The sequence below is a fragment of the Astatotilapia calliptera genome, chromosome 1 (assembly GCF_900246225.1).
Source record: "Astatotilapia calliptera chromosome 1, fAstCal1.2, whole genome shotgun sequence".
Classification (NCBI taxonomy): domain Eukaryota; kingdom Metazoa; phylum Chordata; class Actinopteri; order Cichliformes; family Cichlidae; genus Astatotilapia; species Astatotilapia calliptera.
In genome coordinates, this window is record NC_039302.1 from 22,964,792 (window position 1) to 22,986,374 (window position 21,583).

At 38.8% G+C, this 21,583-nt stretch overlaps 2 protein-coding genes across 2 annotated transcripts in view; one reads left to right on the forward strand and one right to left on the reverse strand.

Moving 5' to 3' along the window:
* Positions 1 to 1,732: 1,732 nt before the first annotated feature.
* rnaset2 (ribonuclease T2) lies at positions 1,733 to 9,239 on the reverse strand. The gene is made up of 10 exons (XM_026170341.1): positions 9,118 to 9,239; positions 8,281 to 8,358; positions 8,111 to 8,165; positions 4,104 to 4,153; positions 3,781 to 3,838; positions 3,100 to 3,164; positions 2,500 to 2,613; positions 2,335 to 2,380; positions 2,147 to 2,221; positions 1,733 to 2,049 (listed from the first exon to the last, which is right to left on the reverse strand). The coding sequence occupies exons 2-10, from the start codon at positions 8,349 to 8,351 to the stop codon at positions 1,855 to 1,857; spliced, it is 729 nt and encodes a 242-aa protein (XP_026026126.1). The 5' UTR covers positions 8,352 to 8,358; positions 9,118 to 9,239; the 3' UTR covers positions 1,733 to 1,854.
* A 2,410-nt stretch (positions 9,240 to 11,649) lies between these two features.
* Positions 11,650 to 21,583, forward strand: part of myom2b (myomesin 2b) — a 29,150-nt gene continuing 19,216 nt past the window's right edge. The window contains exons 1-9 of the mRNA XM_026170354.1: positions 11,650 to 11,765; positions 13,544 to 13,647; positions 15,305 to 15,362; positions 15,506 to 15,660; positions 17,173 to 17,259; positions 19,144 to 19,232; positions 20,423 to 20,473; positions 20,674 to 20,838; positions 21,243 to 21,404. Coding sequence (XP_026026139.1) covers positions 13,565 to 13,647; positions 15,305 to 15,362; positions 15,506 to 15,660; positions 17,173 to 17,259; positions 19,144 to 19,232; positions 20,423 to 20,473; positions 20,674 to 20,838; positions 21,243 to 21,404 — 850 coding nt within the window. The 5' untranslated portion in view covers positions 11,650 to 11,765; positions 13,544 to 13,564. The remainder of the gene's footprint in view (positions 11,766 to 13,543; positions 13,648 to 15,304; positions 15,363 to 15,505; positions 15,661 to 17,172; positions 17,260 to 19,143; positions 19,233 to 20,422; positions 20,474 to 20,673; positions 20,839 to 21,242; positions 21,405 to 21,583) is intronic.

The following is a 21,583-nucleotide window of genomic DNA, read 5'->3' on the forward strand; positions in this document are numbered from 1 at the left end:
GATGGGAAAAGAGTGGCTAAGATCCAGTCACATCACATCAGAGTAACAGTGTTCAATAAAATCCCGAGGGCAGCAGTAATCAATGTTGGGATCAATAATGATGACAGCAACAAGGACAACAATCACAATCAAGTACAGAGGGATCTGGTTGATCAGTGGGTGTGGGTGTCTGTGTGTGTAGGTACTTGGATCTGTCACATCAGCAGCTTTGCAGAACTGCAGTGTTACATAACAAGAGAGAGAGCAAAGGGGAGGGAGATGGAAATACAGACCAAACTGAGAGGGAGGTAAGGGGTAAATGAGGACTGCGTTCTACCTAGGTCAAGTGTCCATGGCTGACCAAGGCTTAATTTCTTCTTCTTTCTTTCTTTTTTTATTACGTTTAAAATTCTTCATCCAGGGCAGTTCACCTGAAACGCCCAAACTGTGATCTCTAAACCTGGAAATGACTAAAAATGTGGGGTTTTGGCATCGTTTCATGTTAGATCATATTTGGATGTAACTGGCACAGAATGTTAGGTCACTTTACCGCTAATGAAAATGTAATCAGATGTGTTTCGTCATGCTGCTGTGCGGTGTTGTGGGAGGAGATTCAGGATTATGGATTGGTGTCTTTGTCCGTTTGGGATTAAGGATCTATAAGTAGATCACATTAATATTTATACACACCGATATAGACAGACACTACTACGACGCTATACTACACTACATGTCAGGATGCATGTTAAAACCATCCCATGTTTTGTGGCATGTAAAATTTTTTAAAGCAAATAATACATCATATCAAAATGACATTTTACATAATGATTATAGCAGACACTGAATAGATATTGAAGGCTTTATTGTGAGAGAAAAAAATGATACACATGCTTAGTTCAAAAATTTCACACTACAGCATTGATCTACTGTAGATACAATAAAATCCATTAGATTTAAAATAATTCATCTATGAACAAAAAGCCACAGTCCAACAGCATCAATAGAAACAAGTCTGTGTGCAGATCGGTGAGGTGTTAAATAACCTTTTCCAAAACAAGTGCTAAACCCTATTCAGGCCATAGGTCAGCAAAAACTGATGTGCTGAGAACTTGTGTAACATCTTCTGTAATGTACTGTGCTGACACTCACATCTCTTAATGAATATTGAAATAAATGAAAGATTTACTGCATACTACCTTATATTTATGGAAACAGACCTAAAAAGGAAACATCAAACACACATACTTGGCAGTTATAAAGTGTTTCAGAAGTGGCACTGTGGGCTTACAAAGATGGTCCTCAAAACATGCATATCATCTATTTCACTGTGTGTGTGTGTGTGTGTGTGTGTGTGTGTGTGTGTGTGTGTGTGTGTGTGTGTGTGTGTGTGTGTGTGTGTGTGTATATATATATATATATATATGAAATGCAAACACCCCTGCCAAAACAGGAGAGAGGACACACAATAGGTGGTACATAGGCACATGTAGCAATGCAGAAATAAATATGCCTACCAATAATAAAAAAAATACACACTACGAAGATTTATAAATGTGCAGCATATTAAACTCCCTGCCCGTCCTGACTTGAAATTACCATAATGCCCCTGCTGTGCTGCAGAGAAACCCATGCTGCGCACTGGCAGTCTTATCTACTTGTAAGAGTCAGACGAGAATATAATTCCAGCAAAGCACAAAGTGACAGTGGAGTGTGGCTGAGTGTGCGTCCTGGTTTGTAGGACGTAAAAAGAACATTTCAATCAAAGGCAGTTTTTATTCAAGTCACAGTTAGAATTTAAATGCATTCGAATAAAAAAGAATCATCATCATAGTGTGTTGTACAATTTCAATTTGTGAAAATATTGGGTTTTTTGTATTATTCAACAGGTGGATAGTAAACTGGCACATCGTGGTTGCACACAGATAACCCTGATCCCTTGTCAACATTCATGGGATAGTCCCAACCTCTATCAGGATCAGATTCCGTGGAAACTTGTTTCTCACAGTCCATCAGGGCGAAACTACTGTTGAAGCACAACTCAATTTGCCCCAAAACCTGGAAACTGTCATTCTGTCAAAACAAACAATCAAAAACATACCAATTAACAATTTAACAGCTGACGTGTTAAAACTCATTTTGAAATAATTTCAGTGAACCTGAAATGTACCTTTGTTGAATGGCCACACTGGATCTTAGGTTTGACGTGGTAGAAGTTTTCTATTACTCCTTCAATGTATGAAAACTACACAGACACATCAGGAGCAAAATAAGAGAAGCTGCAGTTATGACCTTTAACTTTGTGAGGTACTTCTAACAAGATTTAAGCTGGGATTGTACAAATACAATCAAACTTACATTATAGTATTGCGGAGAAGGCGTGATGGAAAACTTCTTCAGGATGCTAAAATAACAAAAACAGACATTTCCATACATAAAATAACTGTATGCGTTTCTCCGGACTGGACTGCAGGAATCAGGTGTGCATATGTATAAACGTGTAAATATGCGAGTGGTTTGTACCTGTCCAAATCCAGTGTATGATACAGATCCAGTGCCTTGCTGAAGTATTTATGTTGGCTGTTCAGAGAAATGGCTTTGGCTGCGCACGTACCATGTTTCTTCCACTCATATTTCCTAAAGCACACAAATAAAATTATTTGGAAATGTTCATATTATCTTAAAGATTCACTGGACTGCTCAAACAGACCATGTAGCAGCATTCGTATAAGGCAGGGGTGTCAAACATGAATCCTGGGGGGCAAAGACTCCAATCCTACCACCTGGATAGCTATGATAAATATGAAGAAACGCAGAAAATTTCCTGCTGAAAAACACCTCCTTTTTGGCCAAAAGAATAGATAAACAGTTGCATGACAATTTCTGGGGGGTTTTGTTTTGTTTTGCACAACGAGTCCACAGTAAATTAAAAAAAATTGAACATTTTATGTGAATTAATAAAAACTGTGTGTAAATTAAAACAAAAAACATTTTGGTATCTTATTCCTCAGACTGTTTATCGGCCACTATGTAAAATTAATTTAATTAATTTCACATCCCTGAATTAAAGCAACACTAAAGTGGTAGTAGAAGTGCTCTATAGTTCCAGCAGCTCAGACATACCAGAAGTCATTAGACAAGGGATCAAACAAGTCAGGCCAACTCGTCTTCATGTCTGGGAGCAGGTCCTGAAAACATACAAGCAAAGGCATGCGTTGTTTTATTCATCACTAAAAGGTCTAAAGCATAGGTGTCAAACTCTGGCCCGCGGGCCAAATTTGGCCCACAGCCTAATTACATTTGGCCCGTGAAGCCATACCAAATTACTATCAGAGCTGGCCTACTGGTATTATACAGCTAATATATATATTGTTTAGTATTAAGCTTTGCTTGTTCCATATTCAGTTTTTTAGCAAAATGTGTTTGAGTCCATAAGAAAAGATTCATTCTTATATCTGGAGGAATAAATATATTTCAATAAATATTAACGTTAGCCAGCGACTTTGTTACAGTTTTGAATTTTGGCCCACTGTGTATTTGAGTTTGACACCCCTGGACTAAAGTATAAAAACAGGAGAAATTCACCTTTTCAAATGGTTTCTATGCTTATTTGTATTTTTTTTAGTTTTGGGTGCTTCACTTCAAAACAGCTATTTGGAGACTTGTGTATTCATTTCATGAACTAATTCCAGCTTTTTTTAATATATGCAAACTGGTATTTAAGCTTGTGTTATATTATCTTCTGTGAGTTACACTCACCTAAGAAAAAATATATTTAGAAAAAGACTCTGAATAGTGTTTTACCTCTATTTCGGAAGAGTTGAAATGCCATGAAGAATTGCAGAAAGCGCCACCATCTGGCCTGAAAAAAGAAAGATTCAAACTTCATTCACTCACAGAAAAAAGGGGATATTGACGCAAACAAATAAACAAAACAGAAACAAACAAACATAATTCAGCCAAGCAATAACAACAGTGGTAATGAATAGTTTGGCCAAAGATTTCATTTTTTCACCAAGTAAAAAACCTCATTATTCACTCAATATATACAGTATGGTGGAAAACATGTAATACATCCTTGTAATCAGGGATGTATTACACACACACACACACACACACACACTTACCAGAATCCATGTAGTGTCCACTGGCTAATGTTGCTTTGACAGTGCTCCATCTAAAATATATAAACATTTATTTAGACAACTCTAATAATCATTCCACATCGGAAACTGAAACCACGTATTCAACGTATATACACAGTCAGGAACTTTGATGACTGATGAAATGAGGAACCCCTTTAAAGCTACAGTGTGTGTGATAAGTTGAGAAGTTGATTTGTTTTGTTGTTTTTTAAGGTCATTTGGGGCCTGCAGTTTGTTGTGTTGTTGCGCTGTATTTTTCTTTGTAGTGGTGGATTTTTATTGCTTCCATCTTCAGTGTACATAAACGAGAGCAGCCAGAAACGCGTCTAGGGCAAACTGACATCCTGAGCAAAATGCCTAAATAACAGTACAACTAATCGAGGGTCATCGATGTTACCAAATCAGACATGCCCTTCTGACACAGTCGTGTATGTGCCATAAACCCTTATATAACACCCACAGACATGCTCAGTCAGAGAAGTTCACAAGACAGAATAATTACCAGGAAAAGTGCTTTCAAAAACCACAAAAAAGGGGATGTTCATTTTGTGTCGTCAGTTGTGGTAACTGCGTACTTGTGATCACAATGAAACTCTTACTTCGACAAAGGAGAATCTCAACACGTCCGACCAAATAGCTCGCAAAGATATCACATGATATTTGAGAACTGCAAGCTCAGTTTGTTCACTTTGCATGATAATAATTAAGCACGTTTTGAAGCTCCTACGACCAAATAAATAAATAAATATACAAACAAATGCCAAAGACTCAGATGTTGTGAATACTTAACAGGATTGCATAAATAAAAGCTTCAAATTAACTGCAAATAGCTTAAGACAAATTACAGAGCTATCAGGAATTCACTATCCTCGTATTTATTTCCAGATAAATATGAACTCTTAGGACTGTTTCAGGTCAGTATTTATGCACAAATTTACAATTTTTGAATGCAACTGTACCCTAGTACATGGTGCACTTTTCCCATAAAAGCTACATCTGCCTCATAAATCACACATAAATCTACTAAAGAATGACTTGAAATGAACAAAATCTGCCTTTTGGAGACTCAGTTCAAAGCTTGACAATAGAGATGCAGTGGGATATGAGAACTGTTCTGAGGTCTGTCCTAAAGGAAGTCAACATACCCAGGATAACTTTCTGTTATCTGGTTTCACTTCCCCTAACACTAACACTCCACTTCTTCGCACGCTTTGAGGTGAAGGGACCAGAGGCAGCAGCAGCAAAAACATCGGACAGCAGCAGCCCAAGCCTCATAGTGCAGGAATATGAGGTGAGGCACACACTGAGGGCAGTGAACCCCAGGAAGGCCGCCGGACCAGATGGGGTAACCGCAAAGGTCCTAAAAGAGTGTGCAGACCAGCTGGCTGGGGTCTTCTCTAAGATCTTCAACACTTCACTGTCCCAGTCCTGCATCCCGCCGTGCCTAAAGTCAGCCACAATTGTCCCACTGCCAAAGCGTACTAACATTAGCAGCCTCAACGACTACCGACCAGTTGCTCTAACACCTGTTATAATGAAGTGCTTCGAGAAACTGGTCCGACGTCACATCATGTCCTGCCTGCCATCCACACTCGACCCGCTCCAGTTCGCATACAGAGCTAACAGATCAACTGAAGATGCCATTGCTACAACGCTCCACACCACCATCTCTCACCTGGAAGTGCAGGGCCGTTACGCCAGGCTGCTCTTTGTTGACTTTAGCTCTGCTTTCAATACGATACTCCCGGACAGACTAATAGTTAAACTGCTGGAAATTGGACTTCCTTCTACCACCTGCCGCTGGATCAGAGACTTCCTCTCAGACTGTGTACAGAGAGTTAGAGTGGGGCCTCATCTTTCCTCAGCCCTCAGCCTCAACACCGGCTCTCCACAAGGCTGTGTACTGAGTCCCCTACTGTACACTCTGTACACACATGACTGTGTTAGTTCCACCCAGACAACACAGTCATCAAGTTTGCAGATGATACCACCGTGGTGGGGCTCATCTCAGGGGGAGATGAGACGGCATACAGAGCTGAAGTTCAGAGGCTGTCAGATTGGTGTGTCGATAACAACCTGGACCTCAATACCACCAAGACAAAAGAACTGGTAGTTGACTTCAGAAGGAGGAAGTCCGAGCTGCAGCCTGTCAGCATCAACGGGGAGTGCGTGGAAAGGGTCTCCAGTTTCAAGTTTCTGGGTGTGCACATAGACACAGACCTCCAATGGAGCTCTAACACCTCTGCGGTCTTAAAGAAGGCCCAACAGTGTCTCCCCTTTCTGAGAATCCTCAGAAAAATGGACCTGAAGAAGGAGCTGCTGACCGTCTTCTACCGCTGCTCCATTGAAAGTGTGCTGACATATTGCATCGGTGTGTGGTTCTCCAGCTGCACCACAGCACACAGAAAGGCACTCCAGAGGGTCATCAACATGGCCCAAAAAATCATTGGACACCGGGTGTCCAAAAATCATTGGACACCGGGTGTCCAAAAATCATTGGACACCCGGTGTCCTGGGTGCACACACCCAGGACACCGGGTGTTTAAGCTGCTGCCGTCTGGCAGGAGGTTCAGGCTGCTGAGGTCCCGAACAAACAGACTCAAGGACAGCTTTTACAACAGGGCAATAGCCCTGATCAATGTAAATAGCTGACCTGACTGGCTACCTCCCTGGACTTTTTTTTAGGGGGGAGGTAACAATGTTTAAAACAATAACAATAATAATATTTATATTTATAACAAGGTGCAATAATAATTAATGTGCAATAATAACAGTGTGCAATACACATACACTTATTCTTCTTTTTTATACCAAGTTAATATACTGTGTTGTGTTGTTTGTTGCGTTGTGATGTGTCATATTGTGTCGTGTTGTGTTATATGTAGTGCCGACGTAGGACAGTTTTCCAATTTCATTGTACTACTGTACTATGTATGACTGTGCAATGACAATAAAGAGTTATCTTATCTTATCTTAATACTCAGGCTGCGATCACATGAAGGTGGCCATTAACTTGATAGACTGTAAAACCTGGGTCAGCTTATTTACAAGTGAATGAACGGGGTGGCATTGGCACCAATCACGATCACAAACACGGACAGGCTGAGTCTACAAAGGAGAGTAAAACTAATAGAAATGTATGATGAGGTTAAAGACAATGCAGACTGAGTATAACACAGCTCACCAATCAGCAGGATTACAATTACAGTGTCTAATTCAAAAAATGAGCTGTGCAGTAGTATAGTATTAATTCTTTGAATTTTTTAAACTTCTGCATCATTACTATGACCCCTGTCCCCTCAAAATAAATAAATAAATAAATAAATAAATAAATAAATAAATAATAATAATAATAACTTGCACAATAAATGTTTAAGGAACAAATTGCACAAATATGGCTGATGGGATACAAATTTAAAAAAAAATCATACAGATTATAATATTATTTTCATTTTTTAAATAAAAGGACTTTTCTAGCAATTGTTTCAAGGGCTTAAGGTGCAGTTGTGGTAAAACTGTTTGCAGTCAACACGAGAAAGTCATTGTGTTATGTTGTGTCTACGAGAGCTTTATTACTGATCTACCGATGAAGAAAAGACTTCAGCTGCTACTGAAAAACTAGAACACGTTCTGTATCATGTTAGATACATAGTGTTACCCAGGTAAGAAGTGATACTAACCCTGTGTTTTCATAATACTGACCTTGAAACTACTTTGATAAGCTTGAATCAAACCCAGCATACTTCAAATGTTTTGGAAAGGAACCAAAAACTAAGAATGGAACAAGTGAAATATGAGGCACTTGGCATTAAATAATGACACTTTAAATAAAATAAAAAAGTCAGTCAGCAGAGTTCAATCTGGGTGTGGCTGCCATGAGTGCACTTTTTCCTTTTTTATATAAGGTTGCTTCACTTGGAAGACAGGAACTGGTTCTGCACAACTACGATAACTAAAGGGCAATGATTTCATTAATTATACAAACTCACCGAACAGAAAGTGGTTGGCCAGTGATGGGTGAGGATCATTTTGGTCCACATGTGTCTGAAATATAGAAAGATTTCTTAAAAAACAAAAACCAAGAAAACAAATTCAGTCTATCGTTACATAAATCTATACGTTCTAATGAACCACCTCCTAAGTGTTTGTCTGTACTTACTTGGATGAAATTATGAAAGATGAGGACATGGTTAGGACCAGGCATATCAATAAGGGGTAGCAGAGCCTCATGGTTGTCCTAAAATAAAATAGCAGGTTAGTCAATAAATGGCAGCTTATATGTAAAACTAAACATCTACATTACATTTTACATATACAGTGTGGAATCAGTAAGCACGCAGCTTTGTGGATTCTGATGAAAATATGTAACTGACACACACAAACAATCAAAAAGCACAAAATAAGACAAAAATATTATCCCGGCAGTTTTTCTGTCGCTCTTCAAACAGATATAAAATGCTGTTTAAATAACTTCAAAGTTTCACAAACGTATTAATTGGGCCTGTTTGGACAGCTACTTTAATATCTGTTTGTTGTTCCTGGTATGAAAAATACAGTCGAGAGAAATGTCTATCAACACAAATATTGTTAAAAAAATTTATATATACACACACACACACACACACACTTGTGGGTCTTTTATTGACTCAGTTTACCTATATGTGAAACTGTATTCTGATTAAGGGAACAACCTTGCCCTCAGACCAAACAAAACATTTGGAAGCCCAATGTAAAATCGTCTGGAGTCACCGCTGTTGTTAAGGAAATAAAGAAATGGCGACAGAGAACTTTTAACGACCCTTTTACTCGGTGTGATTAGATTGTTTACGGTACTAGTTTACATTAGACAAAATTAGCTACAGTAGATGCATTTGCAAAAACTATAATCCTAGCTATCGACGTTTAAAAACAATCATTTAGCGTGAAACGCCCGACTCTTTTATGTCAGCAAAAAGATCGTATTACACACACATAACATATTTTTAAAATCTCTCACCTTGCGTCAAATACGTCACAGCCGAAACTCGCAATAGTTCTCAAATGTGAAACAGTTTCCCGAACAAATAGCTTCTGTCGGTTAAAGTACTTCACACGATCTATAACCGACAGCCCATTGTTTGTTGTTTATGTTCCACATCGCGTCACTACCTACCTGTTCACTTAGCCAATCAGAAGCGATGCTCCGCTCATGCGTCATCACGCAGCAGAACCGGTGGCTTCATTTATTCTCCGGAGTCTGCCGGTGATATTTTCAAATGTGGTGCGTTGATTCAACAGTGTACAGACGTCCCTATCCTCCAGTCAAAAATATGTTGAATATATCGTCGTCATATTAGAATCACTGTACTAAAGTATTACACAGTCATTAGCATTACAACTTTTTCTGCCTCAGTGTTAACCATGAGGTTGATCATTCAGACACTGAGCTAAAGCGAAGACAAAACAGAAAGAAAGAAAAAGAAATATAGGCATATTTTGAGTTTGTACAGACACGTTTTACGGATATTATTGAGACAAAAATCAAAACAAGAACACAAAAATGAATTATTCAATCTGAGTCATTTTATTTTCTTTAAAACATATTTCTTGACAGCCTGGTGGATTGAATATGCGTGCTTATGCTAGGCTTAGAAAAAAACCGGGGAGTTTACTTCACATGTCATTTGCGACTTTGTACATTGACATCTGCTTGGGATTTTTTGACAAGTTGGCACCAGCTATGCAGAACACGAAAACGGAAGCGTGTGACAGCTAGTCTGCGGATTAAAAAGCCCAGAGTGAACACGCGAGAAAGCTGATTTACTCTGTCAGCACCAATTAATGCATGTTTTCAACAGAAATTGGTCAGTATTGGCAAAACTGTCTTCAACATAAAGTAGGTTAAATGTACTGTATACAGTACGCTTCTCCTGTTACTTTTCACTTAGCATCTAAATGAATGGGCCAGCCATAATAAATATGAGGCCCCATTATTGGCCAGTGTGTCAAACTAAAGGTATGGAAGGAACATTTCTAATTTATTTCACTCTTGTCTTTTCAGGCTGGCTGTTAAAAAGTGTTTTCCATCATAAACAGAGCCTGATTAGACTCCATATGTCTGCACTGTCTGTTTTTAGCTTTCAAAATCTGTTTTTCAGCCTCAGTGTTAACCATGATGTAGCAAAATGATCAGGGAGAGTATAGTACTAAACAACCAACAGGGGGCTCTTTTCCTACCACAAAAGCTTATGGTTTTGTTTTTACCCCCAGCACCACCACACAGATAGACACAGACACGCACACTTTTTTTCTGTAATTTCTAGACTATACTTAAGCCATTCTACTTAACTAGATGAGTCACAGAATATTTAAACAGTTATTATTATTATTTATACTGAACCATGGCTTTAGAGATTAGAGGTCAGGATAAAGGGTATTATTGACTGTCTGCTTGACATGGTGATATGTAATAATTATGAAAAAAGCAAGGACTGGTCTTTGGGAATTCATCTTTTTCATGAAGAGTTTAAAATTAAGGATTATGAAATTTGTTTGTTGCACAGGTCAGTTTTTCTTCATTTCAGGAGCTGCTGATTGATAGAAAAATTTGACCCCTGCAAATAGAACTTGTTAAAAACAGCATCTCTCCGGAAAGCATTAATCCCCAGTCACATCAATTTTAAACTGACTAGGTGTTTGTCTAAATCAGCTTTTCTTGTACTCTCATCTTTTGTTTGGCGTATTCATTCTCCTGTCTATGTCATCAGCACCACGTGAAACCACAGCCATGCCTCCCTCTCTCCGTCTTCCCTTTTTCCAAATGTGACTTATGCTGTCCTCTCATGTGATTTTGTCTCAGATGTGAAATGTGTTTCAAAGCTCCTCCACTGTGTCAGGAATAGTCAAGCTGTAACTGTAGCTATTTTTATAAATAGACCCTGGCCAAAGTTCAGCATGTGGCACAGTGTCTTAAGACATTTCTCAGCACAGAATGGTGAAAGACCTTAGAGAGGGTCTAGTATTAACTAATATGCAGCTAAATTTAAATGTAGCTATAAACTCATGATCCACCGTATCCAGCCATTGTAATACAGAATTTAAATCTGTTTTCCTCAGTTTGAGTGTGCATGTTTTAAAAGCTCTATAATGATGCATACAGTGACACATTTTATTATTCATTAACATGTTATTGTGGCATGGTAAAACTCATTAGTTAAGTGCTACTTGAAAGCTCTCCATACTGCTGTCTAGTCTGTGGGGCTAAAAGTGCTGCTGGTGAAAGTGTGGTATTGCCCCCCCTCCCAAAACATAGCATCACTGTTGTCAGATTCTCTGCATTGTCTGTGTGCTCTCGTATACTTAAATAACTCATTATTAAGCATGCACCATTAATTTGGAATACCAAAAACAAATCGGTTGGCTTCCATTACAAAGTGTAATGAATAAACTCTATTATTCAAATAGTTTACTGGTTCCAGTAATTATGAGTCTTGAAGGATACTGGTTATATATAGGCAGCTCTGTCTCCTTTTAAGGCCTCACGGAGAAGCAGGTGGGGAACAGTTGAAGACGGGTGGTGGTTTTGTTGGCCCTGTACTTGGTTTAGGCTGACTCCCTGTGGATTCAGCTTGACAGCCGAAGTCGCTGCAAAGGGAATCTCAAGGGGTAAGAAAATCAATTTTAAATTCAGTTTTATGCTCCTCTCTCCTCTGGATCTGCAGCTTTGTTTCAAATCCAAGTATAGCTGGTAGGATCAGTGGGATGGCATAGAGAGAACAGACCGAGGCGCAGCCAAGAGATGTTTCTTGCTCCTTAGTCAGAGCTATTAATGATACTCAATGTGATGAGTGATACTATATATTAATTTCATTTTATTATGAATATTAATTACTGCATTCGCGATATGTGGTGATTCATTTGGCGTGAATGAGTGACCAACAGAGGGCTGCCTGTCGGTGTGCAACGCTTGGACTTTAAATGTGTTGGTTTCATGTATACTTGAGCTCATTTATCCGCTAACAAAGATTACGCCTCAAGTTAGAAAATGTACAAGCGCTTGAGCCAATGTTGAGCTACTGTATTGTTGCTACCACTAGTTTTGCATCTAGGTAGAAGTGTTTATGGTCAGACTGGAGAAATTCAAAGGCTTGCATTGTTCTGACTGAGATCTATAAAGTTTTACAGCTACAATAGAGATGTTTGGGTGTTACGTGAGGTAACACCCACAGTATGTTTGCTAATACCAAATAGTCAGACAGTTACAGTAAGACTGTGGTTACCCATTTCAGGGAAAATATAATGACTGTAAAAGGGCAAAATACGAGTGATGGACATAAATAAAATATTGTGCTTCATTATTCAAATGAGAACGATTATTTTTGCTGTCTGGGGATAGAGGTTGGAGGCAAGGGTTTTGTTTTGTTCTTTTACTGTGGCTGACTTTCTGCTTGGAGGATTGCCTTGGGCCAATAGAAGTGATGCATACAGTGACACTGAATCTTAGCAGTGTGTTTCAAAGACATGGAAGTAGAAATGTTTTTGCCGGTGCAGCACGTCTCAGTTGCCTTCAGGGAGGGAGGCTGGGCCGCAGTATCGCTTCACGTTTCATCTGACCTTATTTCTGGTCCCTGAGGACTATGAGGTGATGCAAGGCAGTTATACTCCCCTGTGTGTGTGGATGATGTAAGACAAAGCTACTGTATTCTCTTGCCTTGAAGTCCACATCTACTCTGTTTATATGAAACACACAACAAATGAAAAGGACTTCAGATTATACACGAGACATTTCCTGAAATGTTCTTAATAATGAACGTTTTAAATAAGCTGGAGCCAGACAGCCGTAAGCAGCATGCACATAGTTGATGACACATTTAAGGATGCTGAACTGTCAGTGATACGTTTGTATGGCAACATTTTCTTTTTCTGTGTTTTTAGTGTCAGTTTTTACGTCCCTATCATCAATAATGGATTAATGCCGTGCTGTCTTAGTCACGTTACAGTAACTGGCTTCCTTTTTGTCTAATTTATTCAAATTATATTTATTGGCAATTGTTAAACACACAAGCCATTACTGCTATCAAACTGGTACCACACTCTTGGCTGCAGCTGTGCTTCAGTTGCTATTCTTATCCATACTTGTCCATGCCCTTTGTTTACATTTGTGCCCGTGTGTTCCATCAATATAGTGTCATCTTGTCAGTCCTGGAGCCGACAGTCAGCTATGTTTATGAATTTGGATGTCGGGGGAATAATGCAGACTTCAAGTTTCCAAAGTTTAGGAGTGTTTTTTTTTCCTTTTAGGGTCGAGTAAATAAAAACATCATGCTGAAATGTAATTGGAAATGACTATTTTCAAAATTTCAAGCATCTCTTCAAGAATCGTTCAGTGTTTGTCTTTGTGATTGTATGCATCAATCTTGTAATGTGTGGTGCTGGTCCAACAGGTCAATATCTACGGCATCATCATGTCAGCGTGGATCAAACGTGGAAGTTACAACCATGAATACCACCACAAACAGAGCCAGTATGTGGTTAAAGAATATAGCAGGTACCAAGAGACTCTGTATTATTTATAGTTTTAAGTTACTTAAATTGTCCTAATAATATTACTAATATTAGATGTGTAACAGTAGTAAGGTTTTGTACAACTAAACCTGCAAATGAAGCCATGTAAGCAACAGACGGACTAACCAACATAAAGACTCTGAGGTGGTTAGTAAAAGCTTTATGAAAAGATTTCATACTTGATTAAGGAACTCCTATGAGTAAGGAAGATTTTTCATTGTAATTTTCTTGTTAACTTTATGGTGAGTTTCCTAAATTTGATTAGGTTTGATAGTGTAAATGAATAAAAAGGCTGCTACTGTAAAATCTGTCCTTAAATTAGTGATTTTTCTTATCATTAGTTACCATTTCTGTTTTCATGTCTGCTTGTGTGTATGTGTGACTCAAAAAAAGAGTACTAACAGGTACTCTGGTTGCTTTGTTCATTCTTTACTGAAACTATTTAAAAAGATTTATTATTTCCATTCCCTACTTATACTCAAAATTATATTATTTTAGATAAAACAGCCATTCCAGGTGCATTTATACCACTAAAAACAGAAGAGATGCATGAATATGTTCCCTTTCCTTCCTCATATGTTTACCCAATCTCCTTTAAAGTGCACCACAAAATTTGCATGTTTAGCTATTTTAAGGCAAATCTCTGTGTGACACAAATACTAAGAGTCACTCCCGGTCAAGGTCAAGGATAGACTCATCTCCCTGACTTAAAATGCTGCATTGCTGCTCCTGCCCCAGATGGCAGATCACCGTACCAACTGTTGTTTGTTGCTGCCAGCTTTCAAGATCCCCTTGACTTTAGGGGCTGAAGGGCACTTCTGGTGGCAGTTGTGGAAGTACTTTTTGTCTGAAGGGTTTTGTTTTGTTTTTTTAAACAACAGCAATGAACAACACTGCTATGGCGTATCCATAATGTTATATACAAATAATATTACATCAGACTTTAGCCAGGATCTTATATATTTGGCAAATAAGCTGCTAAAAGTGAGAGTTGTGCAATGGCTGTGTGATTAATCAAGATCTAGGCAAGTTTAAAAAAAAAATACACACAAAAAAAATGCAGGTGTCGAGCAGTGAGGTGATAATCTGTAATTTGCCCTCTGTACAGTGTGACTCTTAAGACTCCGACAGCCGTGATCACACTGCCAGAGGGGTCATAGATTCACAGATGAGTGTATGTTGATGGCCTGTTTATAGCTTCCTGTTTAAGGTCATGTTTAGTTGTCTTTCCCCGTCCTGCATTATTCCTATAATTATTCCCTGTGTTTCAGGGACATAGACTGGGAAGCATGCATAAAATAAGTTCAGGCTAAAACCTTTCATTCTGTAGTAGTATTATAGCACTATATTTATGCTCACATTTCAGGAAGTACAATGTATGTTTGGTAGGTCAGTACTGATTTATGAGTAGAAACATGCACCATGTCCCACAGTATGGACCAAATACTATGAGGCATTTTTTAAATTACAGCTGGGAAGCCAGTGCTACTTACTGTAAGAGGTTTTTTGGCAGGGATGGTCCACATCTCAAAGTAACTGATATCTTTATTTATTTTATATTAGATGCTCAATTATCAGCTTACAGGGCTCAGGTTTATCATGGTTTTAGGAAACTGACTTATTGCTGTCATTGTCTTTAGCTCTGAGGCGATGGAGGAAAGATATGAGCACAAAACAAAAACCCGCATCCAGGAAGTGGTAAGAATCTTGTAACTGTTTTAATCAAGACTTCTATATTCGTTGTTTAACTGTCCTGTGGATTTTATTAATATTAATGCTTTATAGTACAATGGATTTTAAAATGATCTGTCATATACTGGTCTTATTGTTTGCCTGTCTAGGTAAGAACAAAATTGGATGACAAATATGTGCGTGAGGAGCCCATGATCAGGGGACCAAAGTTCCTGGTCCGACTCAGATCCCACATGGTGTTTGAAAACACTCCAGTCAAAATCTTCTGTACTGTTGAGGGCTTCCCCATGCCTGTTGTAAAATGGTAAGTCAGTCTCTACGTGATTTGTTGACTCTGACTGTCACTGTGGTCTGTATAAAATGAACTTACGTAATTTAAAAAACAAAACAAAACACCCATGCATCCAGGAGATGTAGCTTCTGATACTGAAAATCCATGATTAAGTTAAAAGTTCCCACTGTCGATATATGACTACATATTTGTTAGTTTTCTTTCCATATTTTGCTACATTGTAGTACAAACCAACCACTACATTTTTGACTTAAGTCAGTATGCTAGCAATGGTTACTCCACTGTGTTTGTGACACACACACACACACATCATTTTTTATGTGTGGGCATGGTTGTTCTTGCATTGCTGTTTCACAGTCACTGGGAGTTCACATGCCAGTTAGGCATCAATAGACCTCTGTGATGGATGCTGAGGATCTCCCTCCTCATCTCAGGAAGGGTTTGAATAATCCCTGTAACACAGTTTATGATCTGCCTAAGAAGGAGTGACTATGCCATGGGCCCAGGGTTTGCAGCTCTGTGCCTGGTATGAAATGAGAATGCTCTCCTGATAGGCCTTGTCATAAGTGCTCTCATGTGCATAGCTTAGGCTTATTCATGACTTTGCATTCCAGCAGCAGATGGCTATGAATCAACATTGAGGACAGCATATTAAGAAAACAACAAATGTAAAATCACCGAAGTCTTCATTCAATATAGACTGTAGACATTTGGCTAACGCCTTATTCCCCGTAAGCCTATTTAAGGGATAGCATTGTCTGCTCTAGTACAGACTATAATAGCAGATTTCAGAATCAGAATACTTTATTAATCCCTAATAAAATTATGTATGTATGTATTTGACAGTCTTTTAATGCTGCTGCATGTGCAGCATGTATGGCCAGTAACTTGGCTGTCCTCATAGCGACCTTGAGGAAATAGACGATCAGGATTTACAAGTTTCTACTGATTTGCATTATCACCTCACTCGCAGTTGTGCTCATAGTCTGGTCTTTGTGGAGTCAGTCACTCGGCTAGATGAGACAGTCCGCAAGATATTTAACAACACAGTCTAATATAATTAATTACTATCCAACGTGAAAGATCTTTTTAAATTAGTGTTTGGACATAAATGTTGACATTTGCTTCTTGCCGTCTCAAATTGCACCGAAATAAGGCAGGAAGCACAGTTAAGGTCAGAAAATTCTTGTGGGTCAGTTTCTGATTGGATCTTCAGTTCACATCACATGCTGTGGGCATCAAGCTGTGTTTTTTTTATGTTTACCGCTGATCTTAATGCTGATGCAGACATGAGAGTTTTGGCTCTCATGAAGTGTCATTCCCAGCTTTTTGTCTGTTGTGGTGAGGCCAAACTACAAGGTAAGAAGATGAAAAGGAAGCCAGTTTTCCAGGGTCACAGGTTTCCATAAAATCCCAAGAATAAACGTAAAAGACCATTTTGTGGTCTTGTGGATACATCATTGCATTCATACCTTTTATTACTCAATGCTTCATGAAGATAGCTATTGTTTTGCTCAATTTTAGGTATAAAGATGGAATGATCCTGGACTTGTCTTCTGGAAGATATCTGGTTGAAGCCAAAGGTGGAATCCACTCCCTGGAGATCCCAAGGTACATTAAGTTCAATAAAGGTTAGAGTTTTTGAACATATTTTTATTTATCTGCCACCAATTTACTAATAGCAGTCATCTCATGGGATTTTATATTGTAAGGTAAAGACCCCAAAAGAGAAGAAAATCCAATAATACAGCAGTCCAGCACCATAGTGGGAAAAACGTTTCCCACTATGGTGCATCTTTCTCACAAAGGGCTTTTCCTTTAACTTTGAACTTTAAGAATGGGTCACAATCTAAAACTCCCATCTCTTTCTGTCCACGTCTGTATGGCTCTCTCCCTCTCCTTGATGTTACTTTTTTAAATCTACATTTTATAAGACATCCCAACTTTTTTGGAAATGGGTTGTAGTTTGCTTGTACTTGTCTGCTTCTATGTTTTCTTAAGATGAAGTGCACTGAGTTACAAGGCCACTGGTCTCACTGCCCAAATATCGGGATTAAGAATATGTAGCGAGCCATTGGAAATCTCCTCCTCCTTAATTCTTTCAAGCCCCATGCACAAAATTAGATCAGAGATGTTTACCGTCTGTCACCTGAAGGTGTGGGCGGGCTGTGTAGTTAAAGTCAGGGGACTGGAGCTTATCCTACTCTCCCTCCAGTCTGTGGAAGCTCAGCTGTTCAAGTGCTGACCTCAGTGGTACGTGATACTCTGGGAATCTTTCAGGCCACCGCTGTTTCCTTACTTACACACTGTACAGCCAGCAGTTAATACTCCTTGGAGAAAAAACACCCATGAAGCACATCATACTCTTGAGTACTGCATTCTTACCATGACTTATGACTTTTTAAAATAGCTAAATAATTAAAATAACAGTTACCGCAAAACTTTAGCATGGCATTAAGCAGGGTTAGAAATAGACAGCAAGAAGTTATGTTATGTATAGACACCTCACGAGTCCTACACCTACACACTGTATAGCTTAAGTTATTTGCGACTTAATGAGAGTACATTCGCTGTTCTCCCCCACATTACTTCTGCAATTTATGCTAATAACATCCTCTTTCATGACTATATCAGTTTATTAATTTGTCAAGGGGTCAAAGTCTCATGTCACATGCTAAAGGTGTGACATACGATTGTGGAAAAGTGAGCGATATGAGCAGAAACAAAAAGACCACTTAAGTTTTGCAACTTGCCAGAATGGCCAAAGATCTGTAGCTACACTGCTCTAAAGAAAACAAATCCAGTAACCTCTATGTAAATATAACGTAGAGAAAGCTTAGCAGACACAGTGCTTGTGATGAACTGCATTGCAGCTCTAACATATTGGCAGATTATAAAATCCGCCCACACAGAAGATACAATTAACCCCCTGCCCTGTGACCTTGTTTCCAACTCAAAGGACTATGCACTGAGTATTCTGCAAGCATTACTTTGTTTGTCAGGTGAGATTTGGCACATGGTGTTTCCTAAAAGGAAAGCTGTGGGTCTAAACCAAAACATTCTCTGAATAAGTAAACCAAGCATTGTTAATTGAAGTGTGAATGGGGCTTTACACAATCTGTGCTCTGTCTTCTCCACTGCTGATTATCCCTGGCAACATGAAGCATTCATGTGGGGAATAATTGCTCATTTGGTGAAGTGGATTCATATACGCTGTTGGAGAAAATGCACAGTGGCAATGTGTCAGTAGAGAGCAGTTAGTCCTGTCAGTGCAGATCTTCTAATATGTAGCTCACCTGCTATTTAGGCAGTTTCGGTAATTTCACAGATGACTGTAAAATCCATAAGATTGCCATGAAGTCCCAGAATTTAGCTAAGTATGCTAAGTATGACACAGTGCTCAATCACCATTTCGTTTATTCTCTAATCTGTTGCAATCTGTTGGGAAATCTTTTGATCAAAATGCAACCATTTTATGTTTATTCTGTGTTCCAGATGCTCAACTGATGATACAGCTCAGTACACTGCTATGGCTGTAAACCTCCATGGACAAGCCTCCAGTCAGGCCTCCATTATTGTGAAGAGTAAGCCATTCAATCTGATAACCAGAGGCTTTAAGTGTAAAGCAATGGACGTGCAACAGGGTTGCACACGCTGACTCTCATACACACACAAGCCAACCCCCAAACTCTAGACCAGATGCAAGAACGTAAACATTTGTTTATAGTTTAGTGTTGCTAACTGACTTAGCCAAAGTACCAAAACACCCCAAGTCTGCCACCCATTCGCACGATCTACCACTCTGTTGCTACGATCCATAGCTTGCCTCAATCGACTCAATAAAGAGTTTGTGAAACCAGTGCTATACTTGCGACACTGAGAGGTTAACTTACATCAGGGACTGTACACTTGACAACGTGTACACAAACTCTTGATATGGAGCAGGCAACATGCCCAGACCAATCAGAAGAAACCACAGTGATGTGTGAGCAAAAGCGCCGCTTGTACTCCATAAATCAAATTCCAGTAATTATTTAATTGATGCTGCCTCACGATCATATGCTATGCCTCCAAGCAGAGAATATCCAACTTCCTTTGGTAATGATATTTCAAGTTGGGTTGATAACACTTTTGTGATTATTGTGGCAAATAACGATGAGACTGATTGCTGTAAGCAAAAAGGGAACTCTGTGACAGGAACTAGTTCTAACTAGGAAACCATGGACGTGGTTTTACAGTAGCAACCTATTAAGCACAATAATCGAAATACAATCACACCCCAAATCATAACCCACTATTCTCTAAATAGGAAGGCTAATTCACTATGGGACCATATCTTACAAAATCAACCCTAATTGTGCAAAACAGGATTTAAAACTAGCAAATTAAATCATAACTTAAACTTGGGTTAACATTTGTGTCACTTCCCCAATAAACTTCCATACAATCAGACCCCCCACCCAACACAGACACACACACACAGACCACAGGATTCTCCTTTTGCTGACTTTGGCTTCACTTCTGAGACTAGAGGCTACTTCACAAAGTGTCTATACCTACAGCTGAGTGTTTACTATGAGGAGTTACTTGTGCAATTAGCAACATTTCAACAAATTTCATGTAGGGTTATTTTACAATAAATGTTATTCATAAAAAAAGTAATCATATTTAGATGAATCATACAAATCTGTAACTGCACATCTGTATTATTTCAGCTGGCTGTTGCTGCCAATCACACACAACGTTTACTGTTTTTTGTTGTTTTTTTGTGCAGGATTCAAGCAGGAGGAAGAGTCCTGTTCATATGCATGGCTGCCTTATGAAGGTAGGCAAAGTAATTACCTCCAGAGAACATCAGCACTAGATTTTAAAATACTCATAAATTACAACTGTAATACAATTATATCATTTAATATGAGTTAACATAATATTCCTCTATTCTCCTTTCAAAAGAGCGTGTGAAGCAACATGCTGTTACCACCAATTCTACTATCTCTTTCATGTTATCTCTCTTCTTTTCCCCAGCTTCTATGCTACCAAAGATCCATTACACTAAAATCCACATTACTTTTTTGGAGATGTTTGGACCAGTGTTTGCTACCGAGGGTGAATCTGCCACCCTTTCTGCTACCATGACCCTGGAGCCCAACCTGGCAAACCTACAGCCTGAGGCACAGTGGTACAGAGATGGTAATTGATATAAAATAGCACTTTATGATACAGTAATTACCCTATAATTGCTAGTAATATATGCTAAATGCCACAGTGACTGCCTGACCCAATCTAGCCGACATGCAGCCAGAGGCACAGCAGTGGAAAAATTAGAAAATGTTATGGACACTATTTTTATTGCCTATTAATTATACCAAAAGCAGTTAAGTAGACTCAAGTAATATCACCCCAAATTTGTGAGCCGTTTCATTTGCTACGTGTGTGTCTGAGGTATAAAAGAAAATTCTAGCTTATTTTTGTTGTATGCAGAAAGGCTTTATTTACTCAAACTTGATGTTTCATTATTTTAGCATTTTATAGTTCAGGTTCATAAGAGTTATGCGGTGAAGCTGAGTCAATGAGCCTGTCTCATTTTTTCCTAGACACTCGTCTGTTTGACTCTAAATGGGTGAAGATTGAAACTGGTAGAGGATTCAGCAAATTGACTCTTCCAAATCTCTACAAAGATGACGAGGGTCTCTATACCCTGCGCATGGTCACTAAAGGAGGCACCGCAGAACACAGCGCCTTTGTCTCAGTCGCAGGTAAGATGAGCCAAACGTTGGACTGGATAAGATTAACGTATTTCTAAATCCAGTTTGGAAACTGGAGCTTAAATTTTATGAAACTGATACGGTTTTGCTGTCAACATAATACTTATTCTGCTAACTGCTAATGCTAAGTATTATTGCTTCTTATTTCTTATGAATAATGTGATTATTAA

Coding starts and splice junctions, on each gene's coding strand:
- rnaset2 (XM_026170341.1), bottom strand. CDS start 8,351: ATGAGGCTCTGCTACCCCTTATTGATATGCCTGGTCCTAACCATGTCC. Junction 3,839..4,103: donor TGGACACTACATGGATTCTG/GTAAGTGTGTGT, acceptor TTCTTTTTTCAG/GCCAGATGGTGGCGCTTTCT. Junction 2,381..2,499: donor CATACACTGGATTTGGACAG/GTACAAACCACT, acceptor TTGTTATTTTAG/CATCCTGAAGAAGTTTTCCA.